This window comes from Bison bison, unplaced genomic scaffold (assembly GCF_000754665.1).
Source record: "Bison bison bison isolate TAMUID 2011002044 unplaced genomic scaffold, Bison_UMD1.0 scf7180017864063, whole genome shotgun sequence".
Classification (NCBI taxonomy): Eukaryota; Metazoa; Chordata; class Mammalia; order Artiodactyla; family Bovidae; genus Bison; species Bison bison.
The window spans coordinates 12,511,715-12,528,852 of NW_011494635.1; the positions used below are offsets into that span (position 1 = coordinate 12,511,715).

The following is a 17,138-nucleotide window of genomic DNA, read 5'->3' on the forward strand; positions in this document are numbered from 1 at the left end:
CGCTGCCCCGACGCTGTCCCAGTCGCTCGTCGTGTGCCCAGGCCGGACCCCCGACGGCCGCGCGTTGAGATGACTTTCCGCGATCTCCTGAGCTTCAGTTTCGAGGGACCCGGCTCGGACGGCAGCGCCAGTGGGACTGGTAGAGGGGGAGGCGCGGGCGGCGCTGCCGCCTCGGAGGGCCAGGCGGTGGACGGCGTGCCTGGGGCCGCGGGCTGCGGCGGCGGCGGCGGCGGCGTGGTGGGCGCGGGCAGCAGCGAGGACAACCGGAGCTCCGCTGGAGAGCCCGGGAGCCCCGGCGCCGGCGGCGAGGTGAACGGCACAGCGGCCGTCGAGGGGCTGGTGGTGAGTGCTCAGGGAGTGGGTGTGGGCGTCTTCCTGGCAGCCTTCATACTCACAGCTGTGGCGGGCAACGTGCTGGTCATCCTCTCGGTGGCCTGCAACCGCCACCTGCAAACGGTCACAAACTATTTTATTGTGAACTTGGCTGTGGCCGACCTGCTGCTAAGTGCCACAGTGCTCCCCTTCTCGGCCACCATGGAGGTCCTGGGCTTCTGGGCCTTTGGCCGGGCCTTCTGCGACGTCTGGGCCGCGGTGGACGTGCTGTGCTGCACGGCCTCCATCCTCAGCCTCTGCACCATCTCGGTGGACCGGTACGTGGGTGTACGCCATTCGCTGAAGTACCCCTCCATCATGACCGAGCGCAAGGCAGCAGCCATCCTGGCGCTGCTCTGGGCCGTAGCTGTCGTCGTGTCCGTGGGGCCACTGCTGGGATGGAAGGAGCCGGTGCCCCCGGACGAGAGCTTCTGCGGCATCACAGAGGAGGCAGGCTATGCTGTCTTCTCCTCCCTGTGCTCTTTCTACCTGCCTATGGCAGTCATCGTGGTCATGTACTGCCGCGTGTACGTGGTGGCGCGAAGCACCACGCGCAGCTTGGAGGCAGGCGTCAAGCGCGAGCGCGGCAAGACCTCGGAGGTGGTGCTGCGCATCCACTGTCGCGGCGCCAGCCCTGGCTCAGCTGAGACCCATTGGGGGATGCACAGCACCAAGGGTCGCAAGTTCCGCAGCTCACTGTCGGTGCGTCTGCTCAAGTTCTCCCGCGAGAAGAAGGCGGCCAAGACGCTGGCCATTGTCGTGGGCGTCTTTGTGCTCTGCTGGTTCCCCTTTTTCTTCGTCCTCCCACTGGGTGAGTGACCCCTCTCCCTCCAACCTCTAACCTCCCTCGCTGAGCCTGTGGTTGTCCCTTCCTGGCACCCAGACTTGGATGGCTCTTCCAAGTGGAGAGTGGCTGTCCACCTGAACATGGAAGGTTTACTTAGTAACCTGCCTGGTCTCTTAGGTGCTGTGCTGCTTTGTGGGAGAATAACAGGCTCATCATGCTTGCAGGATTTTGTTAGGAACTCACTTTTCTGACCCGCCTTCTTCACTGCTATTAGAAGCCCTGGCCTTGTTTTAAGCACCCGACTGTTCTAAATATAAAAGACCAATGGACATCTGTGTAGGTGTCTTCCCATAGTAAGTGGTAAGCAGTGTATGTGCTTGTTTATATATCCCCCTCCCTGTACCCCCAGCTTTAAATGCCAATGCCCAGAAGTGGCACCTAGGGTGGGTTGGCCTGCATTCATTCATGGGCAGCAATTCCTGGCCAGTCTACAATGAACAGCAGCAGACACCCAAAGCCACCTGCTTTCTCTCAGTCGGGAAGCTGGCCCCTCTGTGAGAGGCCTTCCCCAACTGGTATGTGTGAATGCCCTGGTCTCTCACTTCTGAAATCTCTTGGAGGTGTGGGCAGGTGCGGAGGGTGGGGGGCGGGGAGGAAGGAGGGTGTAGCAGGGATCTTTGTAGGCATGAGAAAGAAAAGTAAAGGACATATTATCATATGGAAAGTTAATATTGTTCATTGTAGTTTCTTAAATTTACCGAGTCCTTCAGCACTTCCAGAGAACTTTGCTATTTCTTTCACAGGCTCTCTTGTAGTCCTAGGAGGTGGGCAGCTGTTCTTAGGAACTTCCTCCCATACCTTGAGGCCCCTCCTGAAAGCCCAGGGGCTGGGTCAATACAGGGAGGGGAAGGGGAAGCATCTCTGGGGACACATCCATTACACTCATGGTGTAACTTCAGCCAGCCCAAGCCAGAACCTCCCTTTTCTCAGGCCTTGCTCCTTCCATGCTCTGCAGCTGTGTCCAGAAAGGGACAGTAGCCCCTTCCTGCTCCCTTGCAGGCCCTCTCCTCACATCAGTTAGAGTGATCTTTATGCATTATAAATTAGAGCGTCATTCTCTACTAAAATCCCTCAATGCTTTTCTACTGTCCTGGAAACAAAATCCAAACTGTCCATCATAACCTATGATAGAGTGACCTTCAAGTTTTTTACTGTCCAGACCAAAATGAGCTCTTATGTATATTTACACTGAGACCACAAGTACGTACCAGGACTATGGTGGGTAAACCCAGATATGTGGTCCCCCTTCTGCAAAGAAGGATCTGAGTGATAAGTCACCTCCCCCCTGACCTCATGGCTTTGTTGCCCTGAACTTTGCCCACTGTGCACACACAGGCCCTTCTGACCCTCTTCTGGGTCCTTGATCATGCCAAGCTCATACCCTTACACTTGCTCTTCCCTTTGTCTGGCTTGCTTTCCCCAAGTCCTGCTGGCTATCTCTCCATCTTTTAGGTCTCAGAATAAATGTTCCCACTTCATTAAGGCCTTTCTTCTTTTTTCTCAATTTTGCTGTGTCTTTCTCTGTATATTCTCCCTTGGACACAAGTTTCTCTTCTTTCATTAGTTCCTTAGATGTAATCACATTTCTGTGTTGCTTGACTTGGGGTATGATTCCCCCTGCCACCACTGACCCAGAAGCTCTGTGAGGAAAGACTGTGTCAGTTATGTAATCACCAATGCCCAGTACAGTGCCTGGCACATGCAGAACAGTGGAGGAGAATGGAATGGACAACAGGCTCTGGTGCCAGAGCCTGGTCTAAACCCCAGCACTTCTCCTTATTAGCTGTGTAACTGCTAGCAAATCCCTGAACCTCTCTGCCTCTGTTTTCTCATCTATAAACTAGGGATGGCAAAGATGGTAATAATACCCACTAGTACTACTATGGTGATACTTGAGTGAGATATTATGTGTGACTATAACTGGCACATGGTGAGTGCAGTATGAGCTGTTGCTTTTGTAGTATAGGCTCAGTAAATACAAGATAAGGAATGAATAAATCACCAGCTTGAAAATCATCTTGCCAGAGGCTGCTGTCAGGGAAGAGAGAGGGATGGATGGAGCAGGACGTGGCAAATAGGCAAGAGAAAGTCGGTATGGCCCCCCTCTTAGAAACCCACATACCCAGGATTTAAAATCCTCCCAAGCCTACCAACCAAACCCCAGCTGTGACCTGTTCCAGGTGCCCTCAGCCTCCTGCCTACCCCTTGGTTCATACTGGCCCCCTGTCAGGAATGATCAGGGTGCATATAGAATGCCACCTCCCTTTATGTTCCTTTAACTTCTTTTAAAATTTTTAGTTACAGAATAATGCACAGATAAGGAGAAAATAATACAAGTGCCCATGTATCTGTAATCACCCATATTGAACAGATGATAACATTTCACCATGTTTGCCTCAGATCACTTCCTCTCTCTCTTTTCAAAGAAACAGAACGGCCACAACTAAGTTCCCTCCTCCTGTCTCTTCCTCTCTCCCCAGAGGTAAATCTAGTCTTTATCACTCCCACACACGTTTATACTCTTACCATAAACACCTGAATCCATAATAATAAACAATATCGTTCTGTGTGTCCTGCAGACTCACATAAGTTGTACCAGCTGTGCACATTCATCTTCAGTTTGCCTTTTTTACCCAACGTTTTGCCGTTGAGATTTATCCATTCTGGTTATTTTAGCAACAATATAGTATTCTGTTTGAGCGTATTCCATGGTGTGTTGACAGTCTCCGGCTGAGTGTTCAGTTTTTCTAATTTTCCACCGTTGCAATCAACACTGCAAAAGGCCACTATTTTTTGAGGTTGAGATCACGTCTGCCTCTTCTAGGAAGTCGTCCCTAAATCTCCGTGGCCTCTTCCCTTGTTGGCATGCTGCTCTTCCTCAGTCCCTCATCTCTGCTGCTCCTCACACCTGGCATGGCAACCCAGGGGCTATCCTTGCCTCTCCCTTCCTGCTAGTCTGCAATGGGCACCTCACCAAGTTTTGGAACAAAGCCCAGGGCCACTGATGAAGCCAAACTGAGTGGAACCTGGCAATAATGAGCAAGCAGGACTGAGGCCAAGCAAGGAAACAGAATATTCTCATCTGCCATGATGTGGCTTGGAGGGCAGGACAACAGAAAGAACAGGAGGACAGAGCCTGCAGTACAAGCAGGAGTCGTCTGAGGGCTGTGCAGGAAGGAGAGGGCAAGCCTCCCCTCTAGGAGCTCTGAGGCAGGCCTGGAAGAAGGGAGGCACTTTTGGAGAAACAAGGAACATTCTAAGCAAACAGACACGGAGGGTAGAATCAGCGTTTGCATCTCAGAGTTTGGCCAAGTGCGGAGGGACCCATCTCCACAGGCTCCCTGAGGTGGTACAAGGTCCACAGACACATGGAGAGAGGCAGAGGGTGTACTGTGGCAAGTCTTCAGGAATAATATTACTGTGCCCTGGCCCAAAAGCCTGAAGAAGAGACTGACATTACATCTCCTATCTGTGCCTTTATGGCAAATGGCACATAGTAGGTCCTCAGTCAGCGAGTGTAGAGGGAAAAAGTGGCAGAATCCAGGGCCTCTTCACTTCCTGCCATGCCAACGATCTGGGTGACAAAGCGTAGCCCTCTATCTTTATTATTATTATTATCATTGTTATTAATGTGGCAAGAACACTTAACATGAGAGCTACAAATATTGTTAACTTTAGGTACAAGTTTGTACAGCAAATCTATAGAATTCATTCATCTTGCTTAACTAAAACTTTATGCCTACTGATTGGCAATTCCCCTTTTACCCCCTCCCTCCAGCCCTTGGCTCCCACCATTCCTTGCTTTGAGTCTTTGAATTTTAACTGTTTTAGGTACTTCATAGAAGTGGAATCATGCAGTCCTTCTGTGACTAGCTTATTTCACTTAGTATAACAGCCTCTATATAAAGTAGACCCCCCTCTTACTAGCAATGCATTGGGGATGACCCCCTATTTATGTGACCCGAAAATTTTTAAATATAACAGCTAACATTTATTGCATGATTATTACAAACAAGTAATGGCTAGGGGTCTTATTTTCCACTTTTAAAAATCATGGATAATTTCAAATACATGACAGTGTGATGGCCCCAGTACCTATGACCCAGCTTCAACAAGTATCAACCCAAGGCTGATCTTGGTTCATTCCAACCCCCACCCGCTTTCCACCACTGCTTATTATTTTGAAGAAAACCCAAGATACCATATCAGTTTATCTGTAAATTCTTCAATATTTTTAGAAGGACTTTAAAAAAAACTACAATCCATTATAATACATAAAAATACTTGTTTAATGGATACCAAATGTCTTTGTGTTCAAATGTAGCTGATTGCCACATAAATTTTTAGTTTGTTTGAATTAGGGTCTCAAAAAAATTACATATATTACATGCAGTTGATTTACCTCCACAACTTCTTTAATTGATAAGATTACCCTTTCCCCACCTTTTCCCTTTTAGCTTATTTGGTGAAGAAATCAGATTGTTCATCCCAAAGGAATTGCCCGCAGTTTGGGGCCGGCATCCCTGTATGCTCAGATGCTCAGTCATGTCCAATTCTTTGCGATGGCTCCTTTGTCCATGGAATTTTCCAGGCAAGAATACTGGAGTGGGTAGCCATTCCCTTCTCCACGGGAATCTTCCCAACCCAGGAATCGAACTCAGGTCTCTTGCATTGCAGGCAGAGTCTTTACTGTCTGAGCCACTAGGGAAGCCCTGCATCCCTATGCTGCTGCTAAGTCACTTCAGTTGTGTCCGACTCTGTGCGACCCCATAAACGGCAGCTCACCAGTTTCCCCCATCCCTGGGATTCTCCAGGCAAGAACACTGGAGTGGGTTGCCATTTCCTTCTCCAATGCATGAAAGTGAAATGTGAAAGTGAAGTCACTCAGTCGTGTCTAACTCTTAGCGACCCCATGGAGTGCAGCCTACTAGGCTCCTCCATCCATGGGATTTTCCAGGCAAGAGTACTGGAGTGGGGTGCCATTGCCTTCTCCATACATCCCTATAGTGCCTTTTAATGTGTCCTGCTGTTCCCAGTACATCATATAAATTGGCTTAAGCAGATTCAAGCTCAGTGTCTTGGACAAGAATTCTTCTTTTGTAATGTTAAGATTGACCAGGGGTTTAGATGCAGTCAGCTTGATTCATTTACTATAAAATGTCGCGTCAACCTTTACCTGCTAGTTTTAGCAGCCGTTGACCATGGCTGGGAGCCATTGTATCACTGGGACTTAAAGTGGTAATATCCAAATTCTGTCATTCCTTCTGCATTTGTAGACTAAAATTCTAAAAAGAATTCACCACTAGCTGTTTGGTCACTTGAAATAGAGGCTATACAAGAAAAGCAGGAGAGCTCCTCAATGCTCTCCATTATCAAAAAAAGTCAATTTCCTAGCAATGTTTCCGAAAGGGACCAAAAGATTTTTTAGTACCATGATAAAGTAACTTTAAAATCTGTCACACATTATATATGTCACTGTTTGGGGGCTACCCAATAGGTGCTCTTTCAAGTTGACTTATGCGACGTATGGCATAACCCAGAGAGTCTTGAACTTTCTGGTCTGATGAGATGTTTCAGGCTCAGCTTGTACTTTTTTTGACCTGTCCCATTTCTCTAAAGAGGCCTGTTCTCTTTTAGTGGAAAATGATCATTTAAAGACCACAGTCAGAGCTTTCAGATGTTCATTGATATTAAGTTGGCCACTGACTCAGTGGACAGAGCTAGGAGATACTTTTTTTTTTTTTTTTTTTTTGGAAAAGAAAAATATCCCACTGATGGAGGGTAGACTCCTGTTCTTGGGTGAATACAGATCCTTCCTCTGCCTAGGGTCTTGTCCTCTGCCCAACTCCTGCTGATATGTTTATCCCAAACATCTGATGAGCTGTTAATCACTCCACCTCATTCTTTAAAACTAGGATACAGGGGTCCTGTGCTTTCTCCCCCATGCTCATCTCTACCCTGGTTATCATTGTGACTCCACTGTACTGAGGCTGACCCATGCTGATACCCTGTGACTCTCCTTCCACTCTTTCTCCCAGGGTCATGCCCTGGCCTATGTGCCCACCTTGATCTATAAGCCCCTAAATCCTCAGTAAATCTCTGCCACTTGAGTCCACCTGCTCATTCTACTTACTGACTCCAGCCTTGACCAAGTCTTCACCTCCCGGCCCTTCACCTTGTCTTCTGGTTAGTTAGGCCTCTGTTTCCAATTGGCACCACAATCCATCACTTCATCCTCTCTTGCCATCTTTAACTCCCTTGCCTCCACCTACTTCTGTGAGCCCCAGACCCTGAATCAGGTCATTCCTCCACAGAGGTGTGCTGGCAAGTATTTAAGATTGGCTCTGAAATGGGGGCTAATGCGTAACATCTGTCCATTTCCATGATGTAAAATGGAAATATTCCCACCATGGTCAATTTCAAACTACCAAAGAAATAGTCAGCTTGCAAAGTTCCTGAAAATTTATCAATCAGCTCTTGTGAACCACAACAAACCAGTGTCTAAATAAGAACATGTTAAAAAAAAAGAAAGAAAGAAAAGAAAAATCCTACTTTCCATTGGCAGGTCTCCTCCTCAGGGCAGTCCTCAGGATGTCCTTAAAGTCCTGCAGGTCCCTGTCAACTCTGAATCTCTCCCAACCCTCTTTCCTTCCCAAGGGATTTCCCTCTGTCAGTTATTGCTCATCTCTCCTTAATTCCACCTCTCCTCTGCCTGCCCATACAGCATGTATATGTGTCCACAACTTCTTAAAAATGATTCACCCTCAACCCTGTAGCCCCTTCACCCTCACTCTCTCCCACTTTCTCACTGTAATCTTTCCTCTTTTTCACCTTCTTGAAATTTTAACCTTCTTGAATATTCCTTGCTACTTACCTCTTTAAAAAAAAAAAATTCTGATATTAATCTTAATCCTAAATATCAGAGCTGAGTTTAGAACCCAAGCACTCTGGCCCTTAGAGTCCTTGTTACTTCCGCCCTAGGTCAGAGAACAGAGGTCAGGCTGAAGCTAGGGTTAAGGATCAGTTGGGATCAGCCATGTTTTATGCTTTAAATCTCACCAAATGCCTCAGTGCCTGCTTACTCCCCTCAGGTTCAGTTCCAGGCTCCCTTCTGCCCTAGATCCTGGCCATGAGGGCCCTGAGCATTGCCACAGGACATGACCACTTCTTGTCTGTCTTGATCATCCCAAACCCCTAGAGCCCTTGAGCCTAGTCCTCATGAGATAACCTCTGAGTTCCTGAGCCTACCTCTGACCCCACTTGAGCTCTGCCCCATCCTGAGCTATATGCCCACAAAAATGTCTTCTTGAATACTAGAGGATTTTCCTGCCCTCCTTTGCAGATGATGACCCAGCAGAACATTGGTCTGGGCCCCTGAAAGCCAGCATTGGGACCTAATGAGCAATGCACCATCTACTCAGTGCTGGGACTCCTGGACAGAGTGACTACTGTCTGGAAACCTTCTCTCCTCTGGCACAAGCACTGATCTGCTCCGACTTATGAACCATTTGTCAGTATGACCCAAGAACTAAAAGGTTCATGCTCAGATTAGGGTCATGTTCAGCTTAGCACAGGGCCATTTGGCAGGGACTTCGGCCTTGGGCATATGGAGCTTGGAGTGTGACTCGTCCAAGGCCACAGACCAGGAAATGAGTTAAATAGTGACAAGAGTGAAATGAGGGGGAGAGAGAGATATTGGAGAGGTGAGAAGAGAAGGGAGAAGAACTGAAGGGAGAGTGGGGTCCAGTGGAGGACACTGAATAGGTCTATGACTCATCTCCCTGCCTTGGGCCCTAACAGGCATCCTCTGTGGCTCTAGGAACTGGCCCTCCCTGTCAATCCCTACAGCTGCAGAAGGGTATCCAAGGTTAGACCGGTAGTTCTAGGCCAGCCCCACAGAGTTCAAGGATCCTGAGGCAGACATGGGACACAGGACTTCTGATCTATTCTTTTCCTATCTCAAACCAGATACCCACCAGTTACCTGTCACCATGGAAAATTGTCAACACAGGAAATTCAAGAGATTTGGCTTGACACAGCTAGCCCCACAGTACCCTCAACTCCCTGTCTTCATCATCCATCTGAGATCTGGACCCTATTCAGGTTACTTCTTTCTGACAGCCTTCCATGGTTGTTTCTGCTTCAAAATGGCCTTATCTCTTAGCATCTCTGTCTCCCCTTCTCTGTTTCAGCAGTCCTAACTTCTTGGTTGTCCTCCAACTTGTCAGGTGCTCTGCTGCTTCGGGACCTTTGCACATCCCCTTTCCTCTGTCTGGAATTTTCTTTCCTCAGGAAGATGCACAACTCACTCCCTCAGAGAGTCTTCAGGTCTCAGCTCAAGTGTGCCTTATGAGAGAGGCTGACCCTTTACAATATAGCAAAGAGGCCCACTGCTTCCAGCCTCTCTTGGGAAAGACGAAATTGAATTCTGAAGAATAGAAGCATTGAGTGAGCAGCTGAAGAACAAAAGGGAGTCTAGGACTGGGAATTCCTTTTCTCCTAGGCAGTGCGTGGGTGTGTGTGTGTGTGTGTGTGTGTGTGCACGCGCACGCTCAGTCGTGTCTGGTTCTTTGTGACCCCATGGACTGTAGCCTGCCAGGTTCCTCTGTCCACAGAACTTTCCAGGCAAGAATACTGGAATGGGATGCTATTTCCTACTCCAGGGGATATTTCTGAGCCAGGGATTGAACCCACGTTACTTGTGTCTCCTGCATTGTTAGGTGGATTCTTTACCACTGCACCACCTGGCAAGTCCCTCCTGGGAAGCAAGAGAGACCTGAATATCTGAAAGAACATGGTATTTTAACCCTTATATTTCATTCTGGCTAGAGAAAATGGCTGCCTGGTATAGAAAAGTCAGTAGTCGGGGAGGGAGTGGGAAGGGGGAAAGGCTGGGGTGCAGCCTGATAGTTCGTTGTTGGCTGCAAGCTATGAACAGGGCTGGTGGCTGAGAATTCTGACATTCTTCCAAGAACAAGTTCACTTCTGGTGATGCCAAAATAATGCTGTTAATCACACATTCCCCTCTTGCCTTCAGCACTGTCACTCCTCAGCAAGGCTTGGCCAGATTGGCCAGCTCTAGCATCTCCTGGGCCTGGACATTTCTCTTACTTAAGAGAGGGGATTGACCTGTGATAAGGCTGCAGACTTTCCCACAAAGCTCACAGGCTGTCCTAGTTTCCCCAGTAATGTGCAGGCCAGGCTGGCCCAACCATGCATGCCAGAGAGTGGGGTAACCTGCCCTGACAGCCAAGGCCCACCTCTTCTGATCAGTGGATGTTCAGCATCCTGGACATCAGGTTAGATTCCTGATAGAGGCACCCCAATACAGAGAATAGAGGAAGGCAGGTGGGAGCAAGCTCTATGGACACGTGCGAGAACAAGGTCAAGGAGCAGAGAGAAGCAGCAAGAGCCGTGGTTGCAGTCCTCTCCTGCTACATCCTGACCACCTCTCCTCATAGGCAGGCCAGTGTGTCCACTCCCATGCTCCAGCCTGCCTGTTGAGTGGAGAGAAAGGAACATGAACATGCACATCTGTGCCCTGCCTTTCCCAGCAGTGGGCAGAAGAGTTGAAACAGTGACCACGAACTAATCCCTGGATTATAGATTTGGGACCAATCAAGAGAGCTTTGAAGACACATCCATGCAGAGTGTCTTGGGTCATGTCCCTGTAGAGCCTAAGGCAGGGGTTCTTACGCAAATGATGATCTGAGGGAAGCTCTCTGGTGGTATCTGGGAGGGAGGGAGGGAAGCAGGGTAAGTCAGAAAAGACCTAACCCCAGGATGTGGTCTCAAAGTCTGGCCTCAGCCTGACCCCACGGGGACCCCTGGAGCAAGAATGACAGCGGAGAATTACACCACCTGGAGACAAGAAGGCTGACCTGTTCCATCCCACTCAGTCTGTCACTGGCTGTGGACTGCCACCTTGGAGGGAAAGTATCATCTCCCAGTTGAAGCAGCTCGCATTAGTCAAGGGTAATTCTCCAAAGAAGGGGCAATTATAAGCCATTAGCAGCCAACATTCACAGCAGTTGGAAACTGGGGGCACCTGGGTGGGGCACTAATAACATCAACTTCAAACCTTTAAGGTGACTTGAGCAGAGACTTGAAGGACAGGAAGGAGATGGCCAGGTGGCTTTCTGGGGCTCCTCCCAGGAGTCTGGGGTCTGTTTGACACTCCCTCCTGAGATGCAGCAAGCAGGCAACAGCCCAGACTTTCTGAATGTTCTGGATGGTTATGGGTGCACAGGAGCTGAACTCAATGTGGTAGGCCCCACAGGCCACCCCAAAGGTCATAGGGAAGGCCAACAAATGCCACTTACATGGATGCAGAATCAAGGTGCTCAAGGCACACACACTCCAGAAACCACTGTCAGCTCAGCAGACCCTAGGAGTGGAATTAATCACAGAAATGCTCCTGAAGAGGCAGTTCTATGCCCGAGTCTGAAGAACTGGAGAGACCCACTGTGGAGAAAAGAGGAAGGCCATCCTCCAGGCCAGGCCAGCGGTATGAAAGACCAGAGGCAGGGATGGGCCTGCTGCTTGTGGAGTAGCTGCTGGAAGGTATTAAGTGATCCTTTGTGGAGCCTGACCTCCAGGACCCCTGGAGGACCAGGGGAAGTTTTTTTCCTATCTTTACATGATGTCATGAGAAGACCAAGCATTTTAGGGCTAGATTGACTCAGGTTCAAATCCTGACCCTTCCACTTGTCCTCTGGAGATAATTAGAATCTCTGCAAAGTAGGATGCTAATGCCATGAGAATTAAATGAGAAGTGCTGCATACAGGGCCCAGCATGCAGCCTGGTAGGTACTAAACACTCAGAAAGCAAGCATGAGCTCCCATTTCCTTCTTTGTCACTTTAGAGGCTACCTACATCTACCCAAACAGCACTTACTCACTCACTTTACAACCCCTTCTCTGGATCAGGCACTTGTGTTAGAGGCTGGGATGAAAAGAATCCTACAGCTGCCATCAAGAAACCTAGAGTCTAGGAGAATAGACAGAGCAGTAACTAATTTTATTCGTTAAAATACAGGCATGCATAAAGGGGCACCTAACTCAGGTTTCGTCAGGGAGGACACCTGACCTGGGCTGGAGGGATGGGTGGGAAGAAGCAGAAATCACCTTGGGAGAAGTTTGAGTCATGCAGGAATGCAGAAGGAGTCCAGCCTCTGTGGGAAGACATGCTTGTGGCTTTGTGCAGCCAATTTGGGAAGGAGGTAAGATGAATTCAGCATGGGAGTCTAAAAAGACTTGAATGAAACACAAGAAATTTGGGGTGTATTCCTCAGAGCCATAGGAAGCTGCTAACGGTTTTCAGAAGGGAAAGGAGAGAAACTTTTTTCTTTTTTACAATAAGTCTCCAGCAGCTGTGTGCAGAGTAAAGGAGACAAGGGACCACTGGGGGCTGTCACAGCCAAGTAAATACAATGAGATGCCAGAGTAAGCAAAGGCTTCAGGAACGAGGTAAAGGGAGGGACCCCACTAGAGAGACAAATGAATGTACCAGACATGGTGACATAAAGGGTAGAAAAGAGGGAATCATTCAGTAAACTCAGCAAGTGTTGGGCACCTACTGTGTGCTCAGTGTACTCATGAGGTCTTTCTTCTGGGCAATGGGAATGCATTGCCAAGCAAAACAGACACTAGTCCTGCCCCACAGACTCCTACTGCAGGGAGAAAGATGATAGACAATATGAAGAATAACTCAAATAGTACAAGAGAAGGTGATAAGGGCCACAGATATAGTTGAGGGAGATGAGGAGTATGGGGTGGGGGACACTGCCATTTTTTATTGAAGTTGATTTACAATATCATGTTATTTTTAGGTGTACAGCAAAGATTTTTGTCAGATAATTTTCCTTTATAGGTTATTACAATATACTGAATATAGTCCACTGTGCTATACAGTAAATTGCTTATCTATCTTATGTGTAGCAGTTTGTGTCTGTTAATCTCACACTCCTAATTTGCCCCTCTCTCCTTCTCCCCTTTGGTAACTATAAGTTTGCTTTTCTATGTCTGTGAATCTGTTTCTGTTTTATACATAGATTCATTCATATCCTTTTTTAGATTCCACATGTAAGTCATATCATATGATATTTGTCTTTCTCTGCTGAAACTTCACTTAGTATGATAATCCCTGCTGCTGCTCCTAAGTCGCTTCAGTCGTGTCCGACTCTGTGCAACCCCATAGACGGCAGCCCACCAGGCTTCCCTGTCCCTGGGATTCTCCAGGCAAGAACACTGGAGTGGGTTGCCATTTCCTTCTCCAATGCATGAAAGGGAAAAGTGAAAGTGAAGTCGCTCAGTCGTGTCCGACTCTAGCGACCCCATGGACTGCAGCCTTCCAGGCTCCTCTGTCCACGGGATTTTCCAGGCCAGAGTACTGGAGTGGGGTGCCGTTGCCTTCTCCAGTGATAATCCCTAGGTCCATCCGTGTTGCTGCAAGTGGCACTATTTCATTCTTTTTGTGGTTGAATAATATTCCACTCTTTGCACATACCATATTTTCAACCAGTCATCTGTTGATGGGCCCTTGGGTTGTTTCCAGGCACACTGCAATTTTAAATGGGAGGTCAGAGAGACCTCACTGCAAAGATGAAGGCAGGAACCCTGTGAATTTCTGGGGGCAAAGATTCTGGGGGACAGCAAATTCAAAGGCCTAAGGTGGGAATGTGTCTTCCAAGAAGCAAAAGTAGGGCAGTGAGGCTGGAAGACAGAGTAGGAGAGGGTGTCGGGGGTTCGGGGGGCCGCATGTTGAGCTAGGCAGTCATAGATTTTTATGTGCGGGAGAATGGAAGCTCTTAGAGGGTTTTGAGCCTCAGGAGTGACAGATCTCTTTATATTTTTAAAGGATTGTTCCAGCTGCCAGATTGAGGATAGATTTCAGGCTGCAAGAGTACAAACAAGAGACAGTGGGGAGGCTGCTGAATTATTCAAGGAGCGAGATGATGGTGTCTCAGACAGGGTACAAGGGCACAGGGTGGAAGGTAGTGGTTGAGTTTCAACCTCATCTCCTTCCATTCTGCCCTCAATCACTCCACTTTATCCACACTAGCCTTGTCCTTGTTCTGCACACATACCAGGGCCACCTCAGTGCCTTTGCATTTGCTGTTTCCTCTATCTGGAATGCTTTCCCCGAGCTGTCTACATGGCTTATTCATCTCTTACTCAAATGTCACATCCTTAGTAGGCCTTCTCTGGCCACTTTATCCAAAATTTATACCGCCACCCCCAGCCACATGCACACACACACACACACACACACATATAAACACACACTAGCTATCTTTGCTGCTTTGTTTTTTCTTATTAGCATGTCTTATTGTATGACATGCTTGTATTTTTCTTGTTTATCATATTTATTACTGGTCTTGCTCTATGAAATGTAAGCTTCATGAGGGCCAGATAAGTGTGAGATGCAAGTAGGCATCCAGTAGAGATGTCTGGGTGGTAATTGGACCGATGAGTCTAGAATTTGGGAGAATAGACTGAGCTGGAGATAGAACTGTGGGAGTTGGCCAAAAGTCAGTGCACCTGGTTGAAACTGCGATGCAAATGCAAAAAGAAGAGAGTACAAGACTCTTCTTGCAAGGGCACTCCTACACAAAGCAGTGGGGACATGAAAAAAGGGGGGCAAAGGCAATTGATATGGAACAGAAAATCCAAGAGAACAGTGCCCTAGAAGTCCCAGGTGAGATGAGAAGTGTCCAGGATGGATGAGAGCAATATCTGCAGGTAGGGGTCCAGGGTGGAGTAGGGCAGTAGGGCAAAGCAGTGGAGTGAAAAGCAGGTGGTGGAGAGGAGACAGCCTGTGTGGAGAGAAAGGGTGGAGAGAATTAAGTAACAGCCAGAGAATCAGCAAAGAGGGTGCAGCTGTGATAGAGGCAAGCTCACAAGTGACTGATGGGTCAAGAGCTCCACAACGCAAGTAGGGACATGAACCTTGGGTGGGAAGAGAGACTCCTTTCTTAACAAGAAGGAAGAGGTAAAGAAGGTTTGAGTGAGTGTCCAACTTCTTTGACTTGTTCTCTTGTTATTTTCAAAGTTTAAACTTTTTATTTTGTATTAGGATATAGCCGATTAACAATGTTGTAGTAGTTTCAGATGAAGAGTGAAGGGATTCAGCCGTACATATGCATGTATTTCTTTGTCTTATTTTCTCTGCAAAACAGGAAGTAAGATCAGCTGCTCTGGAGAAGGTGAAGCAGCAGAAGACTGCTTGGCCTGTGGAGAGGGATAAAAGCTCAAAGGCAGAGGAATTGTGGGAGACTGGGTTGAGGATAGGCAGCAAGATTGCTGGAAGCCAGGACACAGAGCTGAGGTCGGAGACCCTAAGCATGTTCAGGGAGTGGGTGAATCTCTCCAGAGTTAGGATCTGGCTGAATAAATACAACCCAATCCAGAAGGACATGGGCGTGGAAGAACTGAGGAAAGAACAGCTGGAGTGCAAGAGAACAGAAGTCTCAGTTAAGCAGAGATAACAGGAGAAATCCAAGGGGCTGGCAGGTCAAAGTACAGATAACAAAGAGGGAGAGAGAGGGTAGAAAGCTGCAGTCAGCAGTGGAATATAAGTTGAAGTGAAGAAATGAAATGCTCAGCCTTATGTCTTAAAAGGATCTCCCCAGCTGCTTGTAAAGAACAGGGTACCATGGGGGCACAGGGACAGGAGCAGGGAGCCCACTTGGAGGGCATTGTAAGTATATGATGATAGTACCAGGGTGATAACAGGGGATGGTGCACAGTGGGGGATTCAGGACCAACAAGAGTTGGTGATGGATGGGATTCACAGCGTGATAGAGAGGGGTCAGAATGTGTGGAGCACCTGTGATGTGCCAAGCATGGTGTTGGGAGCTCACCATTTAAGAATCAAATCGATGGGAAACCAGTAGTTACCTGTAGTTACCTTCTTGGCACTTAGAAGTGAATAGATATGCTAGGGGAGGAGGAAATACAATTAACTCTGCTGGGTTGGGAGAGGGTGGTGTGAGGAAGGCTTCCAGGAGGAGATGCCACTGGAGCCAGCACTACCAGGTGGAAGAAAGAGGAAGTGCACTCCAGGATGACTGTTCAAAAGTGCAGAGATAAGACTGGGGAGCCCGCTGTGGCCAGAGGGTAGCAAGCAGTCAGTGTGGCTATTTAGCTGATGCGCAGGAAGGTGGACGAGAAATAGGAATCACAAGAGAAAGAACAAGGGAGTTTGTGCTAGGTGCCTGGACGGCAGGATGCTGAGGGGGGAAGTCCCATGAGCACCTTTTTCCAGTGACAACTGCCAAGATGAGTTAGCACAGCTGGGTTATATGCATGCAAGAAACGCCGTGAACAGTGTGGGGAGTGGGAGAGGGAATCAGCTCAGGGCAGAGAAGGGGGCTGCTAGGTACAGAGAGACAGAGGCCTTGCCTTAGAACCCCTGTGGACCCACTGAGGCTTTTCTGTCGCTGGGCTTCCAGGACTGGCAAAGGCTTGTGCTGGGAAGCTGGAGATGAATGAGAAGGCAAGAGAAGTGAAATAAATGGTCAGCCTAAGAGGCCATAACGCAGAGTGGCTGGAGGAGGAGAAAGTTGGGAGTGGCTGAGAAGGGGCTTGTCGACTGATGCCCCCACACCCAGGCAGCACTGTAGGGATAATACAAGTGAGCACCCTTGGGAGTCTCAGGACAGTTACCTACCTTGTCCATGGCAAAGGGGAGGGAAGTGTCCACACGCCTCCCTGTCCCCTGACCCAGGAATCCTTGAAAGAGGCTGTGGGCAGATGAGAGAAGTTTGGGGCAGGCAGGCAGCAAAGAGGCAGGGTGCAAGAAGGCGTATGGGGTGGACGGCTGCACTCTGCAGAGGTATATGTGAAGCTCAGCACTGCCGTGAGAAGGGAGCAGAGTGAAATCTCTCGGGAGCGCCTGCCTGTGGAAGCTGGAGCC

General features: G+C 48.5%; 1 protein-coding gene across 1 annotated transcript in view; it reads left to right on the forward strand.

The window, feature by feature from the left end:
* Positions 1 to 20: 20 nt before the first annotated feature.
* The window catches only part of ADRA1D (adrenoceptor alpha 1D), a 22,213-nt gene continuing 5,095 nt past the window's right edge, over positions 21 to 17,138 (forward strand). The window contains exon 1 of the mRNA XM_010836463.1: positions 21 to 1,183. Within this exon, the coding sequence (XP_010834765.1) occupies positions 70 to 1,183 (1,114 nt within the window). The 5' untranslated portion in view covers positions 21 to 69. The remainder of the gene's footprint in view (positions 1,184 to 17,138) is intronic.